Below are 16,014 nucleotides of genomic sequence, written 5' to 3'. Positions count from 1 at the left end.
GCTGCATCCTTCGCCCGCACAGCCTTCCTCGACACTGGAGCATATTCCATATTCAGTGACCATGCCAGCGTGCTCCGTCAGGCCTCGTCCCCGCTTTCCGACTCGCTGCGTCAGGTAGATGTAATCTGCTCGGCGACCCAGGCAAACGCATACGAGGCAAAGCTGTAGTCAAATCATCCCACAGCTAACAGACAGCGTGCAAGCCTTGCTGTTCGAGGCTAACTCTTGCAGCGTGTCCATTTGAAACGAAGCACCGCAGCCCTCCAAAAGGTAGGTGGCACGAATACTTCCTCTTCGTTTCACCTCTTTCCGTTCCTTCTCTAATCCTCCTTCGCTGTGTCGTGCTCCTTTCACTCCGGTGGCATGGCGTGCGCGTGGCGTTGAATCTCTAACCAAGAGCCTGAAGACCCCCAGGTACCCCAACGGCACCAACAATTTGCTTCAAATCGGCTCGGACCGCTGACTCCCCAGCAGATAGTGGAGCGCAACCATTTTAAACTCTACTACCGCCATGGCGGAAAATCTAGCTCAATCATCCCAGGCTCTCCCGCTTAGTCTCGAGGAGATAGAGGGCCTTGTCAAGACGCTGTATGACCCTGGTCATGCAAAGAAGATACCCGAAACGGAAGCTACTTTACGCGTCTTACAGCGCTCACCGCAAGGGTGGGAAATCGGCGATGCTCTTCTCAACAGCAGCGACGAGAATGCTCGCTTCTTCGGCGCCCTGACGCTCACAATCAAACTCAACGCAGACTCGTGAGTTGTACTTACGTCCACTTCTTCACGAATGTCCTAACCCGATATGTTAGTGCCGCATTGAGTGAGCAAGACTCTGAACAGCTTCTCTCGAAGCTCATCGTATGGTCTCTGCCCACCATTGGATGCGGCGCATGCTGACACTGCCAGCACCACCTCGTTACGCACCCGACATCTTCCCCAGCTACTCGGAAGCTATGCTCGACTCTTGCGCAGTACTTCACCAAACCCATCTCCAGTTGGACCCAGTGCATACGGAGTCTAGCCGTTTCGTTTGCATCACAGCAGCCGGTGTTGGACGGCGCGCTTGATAGCCATCCTTCAACATGGGACGTCCTGCCTCAGCTGCCAGATGAGCGGCTTCTCGTCTTGCTTGAATTTGCCATGAATTTGGCGGACGAGGCGAAGAAGTTGTCAAATAACCCAGAGTGAGTGGGTTCGTGACATACTTCAAACGATACCCGCTAACACCTATCTAGTCGAAAGCCACACGAACGCATGATCGCGAACGTGGAGAGCATAGAAGTTCTGCTTCAGGTTGCATTCGGACGGGGCATCAAGTACCTCTCAGCGCCGGTAGCTGTTCCTGGCCACGAGCAGTCTTTGCAACTCGGAGAAAAGATATGTGTGGCATCGTTGAAGTGCTTCATTGTAGGTGCCCATCCGTACTATGCTCAATTCCAAAGCTGACCACGCCAGGGCTGGGTATTCTATGCGCAGTCTGAGTTTAAAGAGGTCCCAGAGAAGCTCAAGTACCTCCGTTCTATTACCGAACTCGCCCTGGCATGCCTCGAATACCACGTCGATGACGCAATGGAAGTCATTGCCGAAGTGCTGGAGAGTTATCCGAGCTTCTTCGAGCCTAAACATCAAGAAATGCTATGGTCCGTGGTAACAGGTCAATGGGGCCTTGAGATACTGAAGACACTCGACGCTGAGACTGTGTCGCTGGCAAGGATCATTGTCGCCTATGGGCAAGAGCTGATCGAGTCCAAAAAGCTGTATCAACAACCAGAAAACCCGCATCATCAGCAAGTGCTGTGTAGGCTCAATTCTCTCATCTCCGTTTCTCGATTCAGTTATGCTAACCAAGGCACAGCCATTCTGCATGACCTGCTAAAATATCCTGAGCCGGTCGGCGTTGAGGACGAAGTCGCCCTTGTAGTGCTGGACTTCTGGAGTAACTATGTCACCACCGTCGCCGAAGAGTCATTCCTCTATTTAGAGGGAGAAGAACTCCCCACTTGGATGCCGCTTGCGAAGAGTAATGTCTTTCAAGTCATTTCGGAACTGGTGCAGAAGATCACTTATCCTCCTGCGGAGGTCACGAAGTCATGGGACACGGACTCTAAGAAGATATTCAAGGTCTTTCGCATGGACGTCCGCGACATAACCATGGAAGCTTTCGAACTCTTGCGCAATGATTTAACAGGGCAATTCATCGACTTTGCCATACGTGCGCTAGAGGCGAGCAACTGGCTGGAGCTTGAAGCAGGGCTATTCTGCTTAATCTCGGTCGCTGATGCCTTGACCGGCGTCGATGACAAGCTGAGTCAACTCTTCGAACGGCCACTGTTCGCGACAATAGCTGAGAACGCGAACATCCCCGCTGTAACGCGAAGGACTGCCGTCGACCTGGTAGCAGCTCTCAATCACTTCTTCCTGCGCAAGCCGCGCTTCCTACCTCAAGTCCTGCCCTTCCTACTCACTGCTTTGGCTCAACCATCTTTGGCGCATGGGGCGGCTAAGTCATTTGCTTCTCTCTGCTCCGAATGCAGGAAATCTCTTACAGGCGAACTCAGCTCATTTTTCCAGATGTATGAGCAGTTTCTCACCTACCCGACGGCGGAGGAGTTCACTAAGAGCAAGGTCCTTGAAGGCATCGCAGCGATTGTCCAAGCCTTAGACACAGAAGAGGAACAGCTTGCTGGGGTGCAACACCTCTTCCAGTATGTTGCCCATGATGCGATGCAGGCCGTCAACCTTGCAAAAGAGGGCAACGACTCGGAGCAAGGACAGGTGCTGGCCATGGCAACTCTCAAGTGTCTCTCCTGCATTGGAAAAGCGCTTCAAGCGTCAGACGAAGACGTCGTAGACCTGTCGTTGGAACACAACGAATCGACCTTCTGGGTGCAAGGCCCTGGAAAAGAGATCCAGAACCAAATCATCAACTTCATCAACTACTTGACTCAGGTCTTCCTCGCGAGCGACGAGATCATCGAATCATCCTGTAATGTCCTCCGCGCGGGGTTCAAGGAGATGGGGCCAGGCGCTTTCGTCCTGCCGCCGTCTGCAGCTATCGACTATATCGAGAGAACAACGCTCCAGACGCCGAGGCTTCCATATGTCTTAGAAACAGCGTGCTGCTGGATTTCTTCGCACAAGGAATCCCCCGAGTTCGAGGCGCAGGCTCAACGGCTGCTCCACTACGACCTTAGCATCATGCAAGCACTCCAGCATCCAAGGAATGATCCAGAAGTCTCTGTTGGCTGTATCGAGCTCATCCAGAAATTCATCACCCAAAATGCTTCCATTCTCAAGAATGAGCATCCGGATATCCTTAAGGGCATGTTCGACTTCTCGGTTGAATGTATTAAATCGCCTGAAGTGCTACCAAAGCGTGCGTCGGCTGCGCTGTGGAAAGAAATCTTTGAGAAGACCGGCAGTACCGGACACAAAGATCAGGCAACATGCCAAGATATTGTCAATCACTTTGGACAGGCCGTTACCTTCGCGCTTATGTCCAACATCTGCGGTGAAGTTGATTACACAAGCCTCGAGCATATTCAGGCACCTCTTCGGAAGCTCATTCAGTTCGACCGGCACGCAAAGACGTATATTACAGCGGCGCTGGCGGAGAACCCGCTTTTACAGCGCGTTCAAGGTGATCCAGCGACGCAGGACATGGTACGCAAGTTCATTGAGAGCGTGATGAGGTACGTTTATCCCCCATATGATGAATAGATACACATTGCTGACTTCTTATATACAGGAATGCCAAGAGCTTCACTGCCTTCAAGGAAGCTGTCAAGACCTTTTGGCAGAGCTGCAAGCAGTTGCAGATGCAATACGCGCCGCAGATAATGCATCATGCCCATCGATTCAACTACTAGCATGCTCTTGCTCATCGCGACGACTTCCAATCAAAATTCAGCAAAGGCAGCCAACGCGAACGTCAGTCCGAAGGAAATCTTTAACGCCACATTGTCCCGTACCAAAGACCGGACATTCGTCGATTTGAGTCGCCGCTGCAGAAACGAATATGGGACAACATGGATGCCGCGCGATTCGAGGAACTGTTTCTATCAGCTTGCCTCTTCTCTTCTTTCTCGGCTAGGGTAGATGTGCATAGACGGGCAGACGGAAGGTGCATAGCATGTAGTGGAGATATCCCCTTTGCATAGAACAAACGAAAGCCACGATGTCACGAGTCACAAACGTACCTGTACACACACAATTCCCAAGCCTATCAAAACCGCTAGAGGCTTGCTGAACACGCTAACACTCAAGCCTGCCAGAACCCCCAGAATACTACCTAGACTGATTTGTCGTATCGCGCGTGGATTTGGTGCTCCAGAGGTTTGGACGACGGGTGTTTGAGCGTTACCAGCATAATTGCTCTTCAAGTCCGAAGTAATCTTAGTTAAAGGGTCGGGTCCTTCGCAGAGGATGGGTCGTCGGTACGCCTGTATCAGGGTTGGCGTTGCCAGGATGAGAGGAGTCGACAGCAGGATGCCGCGGCGCAGGCCGGGTAGGACGAAGGCCATGTTGGCGTGGGGCTCAAGCCGATTCGATAGTGGGTGGTAGGTGGAGGCGAATCTTCCAATCCCAGTGCCAGTCTTGTGACGCCGGGCAGCAGATGCTTGGTATAGGTACGCGGAGAGCTCCTGCTGAATATCTGGTCGTGATGGCTCCGCTGCCGCAGCGCTAGCTCGGATACCTGCGGGGTTTCGTATCCTGGAGTAGGGCCGGAAAAGTTGAGCAGGTGTGGCGTACGCTCCCCCGGGGTGTCTGTATCTCAATGGCATTCGGAGCGGGATGGAGGTTGGGAGGTGAGGTTCGATGTAGTGATGTCATTGGCCGATTGAGGCGCACCCGGCTAGCTGCTTTGGGACTGGAGCTTGGACCCTTGAATGCGGAGTGTGGGAAAGTTTCATGTCCTTCGACTACACACCATGATGGCCGTCCAGTAACGCAGTCTCGCATGCTGCTGGCTCGTCAATGACGCTGGGATACCCTTAGTAACACGCTCCTTTGGATTGCACTCCGCGACGTTCTTGCAACCGACGCAATGGCGCCCCAAACCCTCCTCCTCACCCTCGCGAACCTCCTCATCCCAGCTGCGATCCTCGTCTTCGCCACGGGCTTCTTCCCCTATAAACCCTTTATGCCAGGGCTCGCGGAGTATGAAGAGCTAGGCTGGGGAGAGAGAATGGGGTGGAAGGAGGGGAGTCCGCCGAAGGCGCCGTTTGATCGGTTGGTGTTTATGGTTGTGGATGCGCTGAGGAGTGATTTTGTGTTTGGAGAGGAGAGCGGGATGAAGTTTGTGCAGAGGTACAGGAAGGATGCGGTTGCAATTGAGTTGATGCGCTAACAAGCGGTATAGTCTCATCCGCGATGGCTCAGCGCTCCCCTTCACGGCCCACGCCACCTCCCCCACCATCACGATGCCGCGCGTCAAAGCCATTACCACCGGCTCGATCCCCTCCTTCCTTGATGTAATCCTCAACTTCGCCGAGTCGGACACGACGTCCACGCTCGCTACACAAGACACATGGCTGGCCCAGCTCAAGGCAAAGCAAAACGGGAAGCTGGTCATGCACGGCGATGACACGTGGTTGAAGCTGTTTCCGGATTTTTTTGAGCGAGCGGATGGGACGAGTAGCTTCTTTGTTTCGGTTAGTAGGTTTGGAAATGGCATATGTAGACGAATGAAAGTTGATTTTGAATGCAGGACTTCACGGAAGTGGATAATAATGTGACGAGGCATGTGCCTGGCGAGCTGCTGGAGAACGATTGGAATGCATGGATTATGCATTATCTGGGGTTGGATCATATTGGACATAAGGCTGGTCCTCGGAGCCCCAATATGATCCCCAAACAGATCGAGATGGATGAGATTGTGCGCACCATCTATACGGCTATTGAGAACGAGGACCACCTCGAGAACACGCTGTTCATACTTTGCGGCGACCACGGTATGAATGACGGCGGAAATCATGGTGGTTCTGCTCCTGGCGAAACCTCGCCCGCACTCGTTTTCATGTCGCCCAAGCTCAAGAAGATCACGGATTTCACGGACAGGGAGAGCCCGACGAAACCGAAAAGCGGAGAGTTCGAGTACTATCGGATGGTTGAGCAGAGCGATATTGCGCCGACGCTGGCGGGCTTGTTGGGGTTTCCGGTGCCGAGGAATAATCTCGGCGTGTTTATTGAGGAGTTCTTGTCCTTCTGGGATGAGGGTAAGCTACAAGAGAGTTGGGAACGGGTTGGTGCTGATGAGTAAAGGGTCCGACCGTATCCAGCTGCTGCTCCGGAATGCCAAGCAGATGAAGAGGATCGTGGAGGCGACTTATCCGAGCCTGGACTTCAGCAATGAAGGTAGAGACATTACGGAGGAGTGCTCGTCGCCGAAGGTACTACATTGGACTGTTGGTCGAAGAGTGTAGGCTAATGATTGACAGAGCGACGGGCAAGCTCTAGCCTGCAAGTGGCAAGGCGTCGTGCAGATAATGTCGACGTTTGCGACGATACACCCAACACTAAGGGTCGATCAGATATACTGGGTATGCCTACATACTCCTCCCACACGCCGCAAGGATCCCAGGAACTGAAGTGGTCTTTACTGACGAACAATAGTTCATGCGTGCTGCACAGGAAACAATGTCTAGCACAGCCTCCAACTACGACATCCCACGTCTCGTTCTCGGTACCTCACTCGCGCTCCTCTCCGTCATTCTCGCCTACTTTACGCTGCCCTCTCTCCGTCCCATCATGCCGCAAGGTCTCTTCTTCGCCGGCACTCTGCTCCTTTACAGCATCAACATGTTCGCCTCGTCCTACGTCGAAGAAGAACACAACTTCTGGTATTGGGCCACCTCAGCCTGGTTCTTCTACCTCTTCGTCTCCGAATCCCGCAAAGAATGGTACTCCAGGTTTATTTCTCATCCCGCCATCGTCTTGGGCATCATTCACCGCGTAATCAGGAGGTGGAACCAAACGGGGCAGAAGTTCGCAGGCGCGGACGATATCGTGCACAGCCCGCTCCTCCGCGGCTCAAACTCCATCATCATCTGGAGTCTGATTGGCGCTACGTATATGGATATCTCGCTCCGACTGTCGCGGCACGTTGCACGCTCCATTTCTTCATTTGACGAGGAGAGAAGCAAGGATCTCGATGACTTTGAGTCTACGGATGCCAACCGGTTTATGGGTATGCTAGCGGTGCTGCCGCTCGGTGCTACGGCTTTCGTGTTCAAGCTGGCGTTTACCGCGAGGGATGCGCCCGAGTTGACGAAGGGGATTAATGAGGGGATTTTGGAATGGGTGGAGGGGTTGAGTTTGGTGGGTGGCGCGCGGATGGTGTTCGCGGGGCTTGCATTGAGTGCGGGGTGGGTTGCGCTGGCGGAGTGGAGGAGAGCTCGAAGGAGGAAGACGGGAGAGGGTAATGGTGGTAAGTGTTCCTATTCCTCCCATAGTCGCGACACGAGGACGTATCGGCTGATAACCCCACAGATTTCGCAGTAGCTCTCTTCGACCTCATCTCGCTCTTCCTCGTTACGCAAACAAAAGCCCAAAACATCCCTCTATACCTGCTCTTCCGGCTCCAATTCTTCTTCCTCTGTAAGCACCCCTATTCCCTCTTCCTGCCCACCATAACTGATATTCCCCAGCTGTCCTCGACCTCAGCCCAACCGCCATAACAACAACCACCCTCCTCCTCACGCAAACCACCTTCTTCGCCCTCGGCAACTCCAACGCCATCTCCTCCATCGACCTCTCAAACTCCTACAACGGCGTCTCCGACTACAACATCCTCGCCGTCGGCTTCCTAGTCTTCATCTCAAACTGGGCCGGCCCCATCTATTTCACCTGCGCCGGCGTCCTCCTCCTCGGCGCACACGGGCGCATCCAGCGCCACATCGACACCGCAGAGCTCGACCAGCGCGACTGGGTCGCCAAGGAGCGCGAGCACCTCGAGCGCCTGGTGACGCAGGAACGCGCGCTTAAAGAACGTAGGAAGGGGGGTTCGGGGGCTTGGAGAGCGCATGTGGGGTTGTTGACGTTGTGGACGGGGGTGAGTCTGACGAGTGTTATGGCGGCGTGTACGCTGCTGAGGACGCATTTGTTTATCTGGACGGTGTTTAGTCCCAAGTTTTTGTACGCTGTGGCTTGGGGCGTTGCGTGGCATTTTGGTATTGTGGTGGGCGTTGGTGGGGCGCTTTGGGGGGTGGGGAAGTGGTAGTTGGTGTAGGGAGGGAGTGAGGGGAGATGGGGATGGGGAGGTGGGTTGGGGAAATGAGTCTGAAGGGCGGCAGGGGGTGATAAGAGGTACGTTTTTATAAGGCTGGTGTGTGTTCAGCGCATAATAGTATGCTTGGGCTATTATGATTTGCTAACTTCCTCGATATATGGAATAGTAGCAGCTGCCGAGTGGAGCGTCGCCGCGGCGTCTATTCGACAATAGCTTCTATTCTTTCTACTGTGCTTTTACCGAGTCTGAAATACCTCATCCTACCCGTCAATATCTCCTCTAAGTTCTCCTTCTTCCTTTCTCTCAGATCTTTAAACCCTACTGTTGTCTACATTTCTCTGGCGCTGTGCGCCTGCTGCTTCCATCGCTTCTCTTCTCTCTTGCTACCTACTGTCGAGCTGCGCTCCCCACCAACACTCTTAGAACACGCATACTCAACAAGCACACTCGCGTTCGATGTGCTCTCCGTGCTGGTGCGGCGTAGACTGGCTTGGGCTGGCGCGCGGTGAGGAAGTTGCTTATTAAGAGCAAGGATATAGATGCGTTTTTTTTTTGAGGGAAGGGTGTTGGTCTAAAGAGGGTGTCGAGTTAGGAGAGGAGAGTGAAGATATAGGCCCCGGGGGTTTTTGTACGCAATAACGGGAAGGGGTATAACGGAGGGAAGGAGGATTTGTGTGTTTGGGCTTAGCTTGGACGTGCTGGAATCTCGCTGTTTACGAGGTCTTTGATTTGTGCTTTCGTTCCCTCCGTTTAGTTTGTTTTCTCTAGACATTCCACCTACGTTAACCTGAAAGTCGACACAGCACGGTCCATGCCCGCGCAACTACTTCCTAGCGATCGAGATTTACTTCAGAACGAGCCCAGCAACACCTGAAACACATAGGTAATGACTTTTCCATTTCTTATGCGGTATCCTCGCATCTTCGCGACAGGCCGAGCCCAATCAGATTGCCGCCTCGCTTCCGGCCCACCTGGAGTCCCACGCCTCCTTCATCCACCCAGCGCCCATCCACTGCTCATATGCTTGTACGCAATATGACGCCTTCCTTTTCAGATTGCGCCACCATGCGGCTTCGGGGAGCCTTCGTTCCACCTGAAGCCACAAGCCCGCCTTAGGTCAGAAGTACAAATTAGGCATGTTCTGGATCCACAGAGATCTTTACCGCGAAGAAGCTTTCACAAACAGTGATTATGACCTGTTATTGCTATGAGGCTTCTCTTATTAGCATGTCCGCTTACAACTCCGGTCGGAAGCCCCGCGGAACGACAAGGCTGAGGATTTTGACCCTTCCTCAGCCTGACGCCTATCTTCGACTCGCATTTCAGGCCCGCAGAGTATGATCTAATAGTACCCTTGCCCGCAAAATTAGGCTCAAATATATGCAGCCGACACTTGGCTTGGGCTTTCGTAGTCTTAAAGAACACCGTCGCGCCTACTTAGCCGATGCACGACACGAGCTCCAATCGCACCATGGCTCCTAAATCCAGCAATGTCCTGGTTAAAAGGCCCAACCTTGCGGTTCGAGAAGTCAAATCGCATGACGAAACATACTTGAGCGCTTTGGTATTGCCAGCTCCTGCTCCGAAGCCGCTCATTCTCTCTGCGATCGACCTACTCGCACGTAAGCCCGGCTGAGCGCGACATATGGCTATTCTTCGAGCAAGAATATCATGGCGGGTGACATCCATACTCGAAATACGGCCGAGCGGCAGTCAAGAGCCTTGCAGACTGCTTGGTCGATCTCGCTCAGACTCGATATGCGGACTTGTGGTGACTTACTTTGAAACAGGACTAGCTGCGCATTATGGGTGAGCATTGTTCCAGACATTATATATGATACGGTACATGCTGACGTTTGCGAAGGCAGAGGAGTATTCGAGAAGAGATGGAAAGCTGTAGGGCACTTTGCACGGATGCACTGGCAAGCATCAACGGCGTGGATACTAGAAGGCCCGGTATGCAGATTGAGTGTTCTATTCATGTTGGGCCAGTGCTAATTTGTTCAGATTATGCGATCGTTGCGCTGTCATACCGATAATCTCGCGGCCGCAAGTCCGTATCTGAAAGAGCTAGAGACTATGCACGTGGAAATTCTATCGCTGTTCGTGGCAATTTTCCAGAGGTAGGATCGCTTTCAGGCTCGGGTGGAGCAACTGACCAATGCGCTGAGCGGACAGCTGAGTGGGCTTTTCCCTATGAAATGCCTGGGTGCTAACGCTGACCATGCAGCAGCCGTTTCGAACAATGGCCGAGACCGCGTGAAAGCTCGGCGAGATGTGGCCAACGCTAAGCTCATGGCTTGCCAAAAGGAGCGTGATAGGATCGAACGCAGTATGGAGAGCGGCGTGAGCAAGCTCGAAGATATCAAATATCGCAAATTAAATACCAAAAAGGAAGTAGAACGTCTTGTTTTCAAAATACGAGATCTTGGGGTGCAGCTCGAGGCAAAGCAAACCGAAATGGGTTACCTCCAACGAGAGGCCGAAGAGAAGCCTGCGGAATTCAAGGCGGCTGAAGAGCGGGAAATGAGACGCCAACAGAAGAGGGCCCAAGAGAAACGCCAAGGTAAGTATCCTTAATTATTGCATTTCATGACACTAATGTGCGCCTAGCGAGTTGGTCAGAATGGGCCTGGAATACTTTCATCTACGACCCATCCGGGGAATCAGAGGCGGTTCGTGTGAACACATGGAAACAGGTCAAGCGGGAGCACGAAGAATGGGAGGCATGGAGCAATCGAGGCCTCCTTAAGCGTCGCGAAGAGATCCGTCGACTCAAGCAAGAGATCGAACCGGAAGATCTAAAGAGACGGCAGCTGTCTGGGAAAAGAATGCAGCAGGAGATGGAGAAGTTCGAAAGCGATGAGCGGAAGGCAAGATCGGATCTTTTTGGTATGATACTTGAACTGGATGAACTGGAGGAGAGAATGAACGCATTGACTATCAGTGTCAGCCAGGAGAACGAGCTGCTTGAGGTTCTGGTAGGATACCCCACCTGCTCAGCTACGCGAAGTAAAGGCTAATGCTAGCCATAGGATGACTTCGGCAAAATTGTTCCCGGACTATGCGGTAGCTTGCGTGAGATTGCTACCAACGTGGATTTCTCACGTAGAGCCTATCAGCAAGTGCTGGAACGATACCAAGGCTACACTAGCCGGCTCGAATCGCTCTCGAAGAGAATGGCGATCGAGAAGCCTCTAAAGGAAGAAGCCGATGTAAGACCGCGGGCGCCTGGATAGAGAGAGACCAGGACTGACATCGGTCCATTACAGATGCTCTACAACGACGTCATCCGTCTCCGCATCGCCTATCTTGTCATAGCCTGCGCCTCAGAGTGGAGCAGCGTCATGTCGAAAGCACTATACCAAGAGGCTCTACGGCACATCGCTCCCTTGGGCACTGTCCCCGAGGGCTCAACGGCAGTTCCAGGTCGCGCGATCCAGCTCCACGATACGCGGAGGACGCATGATGATCTTCACATGCTTGCTAATTTGGTGGACAAGGCTGCGAACTCATTTGACTAGGTAAGTTGTCCACTGGCCATAAAGAAGGCTGTATTGACGTGTATGCAGGTCCAAGCACATAGCATAGAGGGCCTGCGTCCCTTGTGCGAGATATCATCGCTTCAGTGAATGAGCGACGGCCTGCGAAATCGCCGAAGTCGTGGTTCTCCCCGAAGAGCAAGAGAGGCGCCCATGAGCTGCATGGGGATCCTGTGGTGAGCGCTCGTAAGATCACTAATGGTTGAAGAAATTGTGAGGATTGGTCGAAGTAGGAACTGTCTGGTGGCTTTGGTCTAACGGTACACCCATGGAGGCCATTACGATGATACGATGCTTATTTCAATATTGATAGCGAGGCATATGCGTGCTTATGCGGCCAATGTCGCTCCAAGTGATCCATTCAATGGGCTTAGCCCTGCTTGCGCTCCTGACTGCCTAACATAGTCCCACTTGTTTTGGGATGCCAGTGAACTAACGGGCGGACATTTACGTCGGGATCTGTCGAACCCAGTGTCTTAGAAGATGCATCACATAGTGGCGCAAATTTTGCGGTTTGGGAACCATGAGCTAGACAAGAAGGTTGATTAGTAAGCGCACATCGTATGAGAACAAAACCTTCCACGCTCCGCACAACATCCATCCACATCACCACGTCGGCCTCCAAAAATGCGTCTTGATAAGAGATGACTCAGTTAACGCTTGCGGTTTCTGCGAATACGCGATGTGGCTTGCGACAGACACGCCAAAGGCGCAAGGCTGGGGACCGCCAACACGAATTCGGTAATCACCCCGGCACGTCCTCCTGTCCTCTTCCACAATGGGCCATTACACCCTCTCTCCCTTGAGACGAAATAGCTATCCTGCAGACTCTATGCTTGCATCCGGGTCCTATATTTTCTCGTCGAATGACTCGCGAGCGCGACTCGATTGATGCTTGCCTCTGCCGACTGGAACTCTGGGTGAGAGTCGCGATGGCGCCGACGAGGCTGAAGAGCTGAGACCATGATTGAGACCATGATTGAGACCATGATTGAGACCATGATGGCCCCCCCCAAAACCGGCTGCCGTTCTAGGACGAGCAATCTTATTGTCTGACCAATCTAGGGGGGCTCTGGGTGAGACAGGCAGAAATATATGAATATGCCACGGAACGCAGCTATCATGACTCTTCAGCCCGACATGACGACCCTGGTGCAACGCGACAACTCCGCCGAAATGGATCATCCACAGTCAGCAAACATTGGCCGGGCTCGACTCGACGATGCGGAGCTCGACTCGTTCTTCAACGGCAACGTTCCGGAGCCAGAAGACCGGGTTGGCAGGAGAGGCGTCCCCGACAACCGTATGCAGTTTCGTGAGCCCCATCCAGGTTCTGACCTATGGAAAAGCGCAAAACCGAAAATCAACCTGTTGGCAAGAATTGGGGTCAAGGCAGGCAAATTCAAGTACATGCAGATATCTGGCGACCAGATCCGCTTGCTGCGGGTTCGGCCTGGCAAGCAAGGCGAACGGCTTGTATGCGACCTGTGCGCGAAGAGCTTGGCTGAGATGAAAGGGAAATATGAAGCTTTGTCATATTGTTGGGGAACTGAGGACCCTAGCGAGGCTATCTATATCCACCGATTGAAGTTGAAGGGTTCGGGTCCGGATTACACAATTTCGCCCCAGGAAGAATTCCCAGTTCGCCCGAATCTACTCAAGGCCTTGCGTCACTTGCGAAGGGAGGATAGAGGAGTAGTGATATGGGTTGATGCCGTCTGCATTGATCAACGGGAGACTGCAGAAGCAAGAAGGGAAAAGAACCGGCAACTCTCCATGATGAGCGACATCTACAACTCCGCAAAGAGTATTTGCATCTGGCTTGGCGACTCCGACAAAGATTCAACCACCGCTCTGAAGCTCGCCCACGACATCGCGAACTTCCAAGTGCTCGACCAGCGTTTGAATGCTACCGATGAGAGTACAGGAGACCGCTGGTGTGCTCTGGTCAGGACTCTGAGCACAACGCCATGGTTTACTCGTCGATGGATTATCCAAGAGATAGCATCCGCTCGGCATGCGTCGGTTCATTGCGGCAACGATGTCCTCCATTGTAAGCCAGACCTGCAGAAGGAATACCAAGCTGAGACAAATGCTAACCGCCCTGACCTCTTAGGGGATGACCTCGCAGACGCTATATCGCTTCTACAGGAGAATCACGAACGACTGAAGCGACAATACGACAAGGATATATTTTCCACTATACCTACACTGAGCGCTACGCACCTTGTCAAAGCTCTGACTGGCGTTTGCCGAAAATCCCCAAATGGGGACATCGTGGAGAGATTGTTTGACCTCGAGACCCTTGTCTGCACCTTTCAGCATTTCCATGCTCGAGATGCTCAAGATGTCATTCATGCGGTCCGGTCCCTCGCTAGAGATGCCCCAGGCGAGGACGAATCGGATTCTTTCCGCCTTGGCGCAGAACATAAGAACAGTACAAGAGATTTGTTCATCGCCTTCGTAAGACGCTGCGTTCAAAACTCTGGTTCATTGGACATAATCTGCCGACACTGGGCTCCGCCAATCACCGATACTGCGGGTGAGAGGATCAAGCTGCCTACTTGGATATCTGAGCTCTCTAATGGTCCATTTGGATTGCCGGGAGAATCTCAAGAGAGGCAGAACGGGGAGAACTTTGTCGCACTGTCCCCACTTGATAAGAGAAAGCGATATAACGCTTCCCAAGATTGGGGTCAGTCAAAAACACCGTCTACACGATCCGACCCACGAGAGAAACCCGTTCTTTCAGTTCCGCAGTACAGCAACTTAGATCCAAATAGCCGGTCACTCACAGGAGCGGAGTTCACTGCTTCGCCTTTTACTTCACCAGCGCTCGAAAAAAGCAATCCTTACCATACACATGGATTGGACACAGTGGGAGGAGCTACTTCCACAGAAGACCAGCTAGAGCATGACCAAAGGTTGAGCGTGATGGAGCAGGCTCCGCTATCATCATCTTCCAGACCACTGGACAAGCAGAACGCGCTGCCCAATTCCACCGGATTACCTCCAATACAAACCGCGGTCGAGAACTCAAATGGCGTTGAGGGTGAATCAGACAAACGCTCTTCCAAAGAGACGCAGATGCCAGACTCGCCTCATCCTGCGCGCTATTTCGCTAATGCGGCGGTGTTCCCTGGGCGGCTTCGCCAACAACCCGAACGAAGGGGCTCCATATCCAAGCAAGACAAGTGGATACAGAACGACCAAGAGCACCATCCCAAGGAACCTGGACTATTGGATGTCGAAGGTATCATCCTTGGAGCCATCAGGCAATGCTCCGATCTAATGCGAGAGGGGATTGTTTCTGGAGACTGGCTCGAAAAGCTCGGATGGGACCGCCAATCCCATGAGAACCGCGTTCCGGACGTCCTATGGCGCACGCTGGTTGCAGATCGCAGCCCCGATGGCGGGAATCCTCCGCGCTGGTATCAACGAGCGTGCCTCCATTGCTTGAAGGATGTGCGACTGACTAATTCTAAAGGCGATCTGATCTCTCACATGTCTGGCAGAGTGATTGAGTCGATGAGCTCAGTCTATCTCAAGCGCGTCGAGAGTGTCATTTGGCGACGTCGACTTATTGAGATTGGCTCGAACATTCCCCCGAAAGGCATTCCACTCTACGGGCTGGCACCTGAAAAGACGAAGGAACGGGATATTGTTTGCATTCTGGTCGGATGTTCTGTGCCCGTCGTGCTGAGGAGGGTACAGTCTCCGGGAACGACGAAGGTTTATGAGCTCATCGGAGAAGCATTTATCTACGGAATGATGGACGGAGAAGCGGTACAGGATACCAAGGCGGTTAATGGTCTCAAAGAAACTTTCTTGCTCCGATAGAAGTAGGACGGTTGATCATGAAATTGCCGGATGCGAAATTGGCCAGTTTACTAGTTTCTAGAGCTCCAATGTCCAAACTTTCATGTCATAGCTCGAAAGCCAGAGAGCATCCACCCGCTTCTGTTGAAGCCCCGATGGTATCTTGGATCTCCCGGCTATCATCAATTTCGAACTCATCCGCGTCTGTGTCCATTGCATCCACCCATTCAACATCGAACTTTGCCTGCTGAGCTTCCTTGGACTTGCGTTCCTCATCGTCACGCCCCAGCAAGCCGCCAGTGACTGGCTTGTTATCAACTTGACCGGACGAAGAGACTATGATCTTCCGCATGCGAAACGCCAGCACAAACGGTGTTTTCTCTCCGAAGCTTCGCTCCACGCTACTCTCCCGTGCGACGCCAA

General features: G+C 52.9%; 5 protein-coding genes across 5 annotated transcripts; 4 read left to right on the top strand and 1 right to left on the bottom strand.

Annotated features, from left to right (window-relative positions):
- Positions 1-511: 511 nt before the first annotated feature.
- On the top strand, positions 512-3,869 carry BU26DRAFT_419302 (ARM repeat-containing protein; the record flags this gene model as incomplete). Its single annotated transcript, XM_033823292.1, has 7 exons — positions 512-756; positions 810-858; positions 907-1,184; positions 1,236-1,407; positions 1,456-1,798; positions 1,856-3,692; positions 3,749-3,869. The coding sequence occupies 7 exons, from the start codon at positions 512-514 to the stop codon at positions 3,867-3,869; spliced, it is 3,045 nt and encodes a 1,014-aa protein (XP_033688781.1).
- BU26DRAFT_516069 (uncharacterized protein) lies at positions 3,748-4,801 on the bottom strand. Its single transcript, XM_033828238.1, has 2 exons — positions 4,200-4,801; positions 3,748-4,052 (listed from the first exon to the last, which is right to left on the bottom strand). Exons 1-2 carry the CDS (start codon positions 4,782-4,784, stop codon positions 3,900-3,902), a joined length of 738 nt encoding a protein of 245 aa, XP_033688780.1. The 5' UTR covers positions 4,785-4,801; the 3' UTR covers positions 3,748-3,899.
- Positions 4,802-5,047: 246 nt separating this feature from the next.
- On the top strand, positions 5,048-8,221 carry BU26DRAFT_420214 (alkaline phosphatase-like protein; the record flags this gene model as incomplete). The annotated part of the gene is made up of 8 exons (XM_033823348.1): positions 5,048-5,310; positions 5,363-5,654; positions 5,711-6,218; positions 6,265-6,407; positions 6,441-6,524; positions 6,616-7,429; positions 7,492-7,599; positions 7,650-8,221. The coding sequence occupies 8 exons, from the start codon at positions 5,048-5,050 to the stop codon at positions 8,219-8,221; spliced, it is 2,784 nt and encodes a 927-aa protein (XP_033688779.1).
- A 1,480-nt stretch (positions 8,222-9,701) lies between these two features.
- On the top strand, positions 9,702-11,754 carry BU26DRAFT_501908 (uncharacterized protein; the record flags this gene model as incomplete). The annotated part of the gene is made up of 7 exons (XM_033826600.1): positions 9,702-9,852; positions 10,021-10,039; positions 10,095-10,186; positions 10,464-10,796; positions 10,844-11,211; positions 11,266-11,445; positions 11,503-11,754. The coding sequence occupies 7 exons, from the start codon at positions 9,702-9,704 to the stop codon at positions 11,752-11,754; spliced, it is 1,395 nt and encodes a 464-aa protein (XP_033688778.1).
- Positions 11,755-12,723: 969 nt separating this feature from the next.
- Positions 12,724-15,655, top strand: BU26DRAFT_229567 (uncharacterized protein). The gene is made up of 2 exons (XM_033820845.1): positions 12,724-13,825; positions 13,889-15,655. The coding sequence occupies exons 1-2, from the start codon at positions 12,868-12,870 to the stop codon at positions 15,610-15,612; spliced, it is 2,682 nt and encodes an 893-aa protein (XP_033688777.1). The 5' UTR covers positions 12,724-12,867; the 3' UTR covers positions 15,613-15,655.
- The last annotated feature ends 359 nt before the right edge of the window (positions 15,656-16,014 follow it).

Source organism: Trematosphaeria pertusa (genome assembly GCF_010094035.1).
Source record: "Trematosphaeria pertusa strain CBS 122368 unplaced genomic scaffold BU26scaffold_3, whole genome shotgun sequence".
Classification (NCBI taxonomy): Eukaryota; Fungi; Ascomycota; class Dothideomycetes; order Pleosporales; family Trematosphaeriaceae; genus Trematosphaeria; species Trematosphaeria pertusa.
The sequence above is the reverse complement of the archived record's forward strand: the minus strand, read 5'-3'. Positions and strand labels throughout refer to the sequence as shown.

Excerpts from the sequence above, each read along its gene's own strand:
- BU26DRAFT_229567 (XM_033820845.1), top strand. The coding sequence starts at position 12,868 with ATGAATATGCCACGGAACGCAGCTATCATGACTCTTCAGCCCGACATG. Across the intron at positions 13,826-13,888 it reads CGGCAACGATGTCCTCCATT|GGGATGACCTCGCAGACGCT; the intron begins GTAAGCCAGACC and ends CTGACCTCTTAG.
- BU26DRAFT_516069 (XM_033828238.1), bottom strand. The coding sequence starts at position 4,784 with ATGCCATTGAGATACAGACACCCCGGGGGAGCGTACGCCACACCTGCT. Across the intron at positions 4,053-4,199 it reads TGGGAATTGTGTGTGTACAG|TTCCTCGAATCGCGCGGCAT; the intron begins GTACGTTTGTGA and ends TGATAGAAACAG.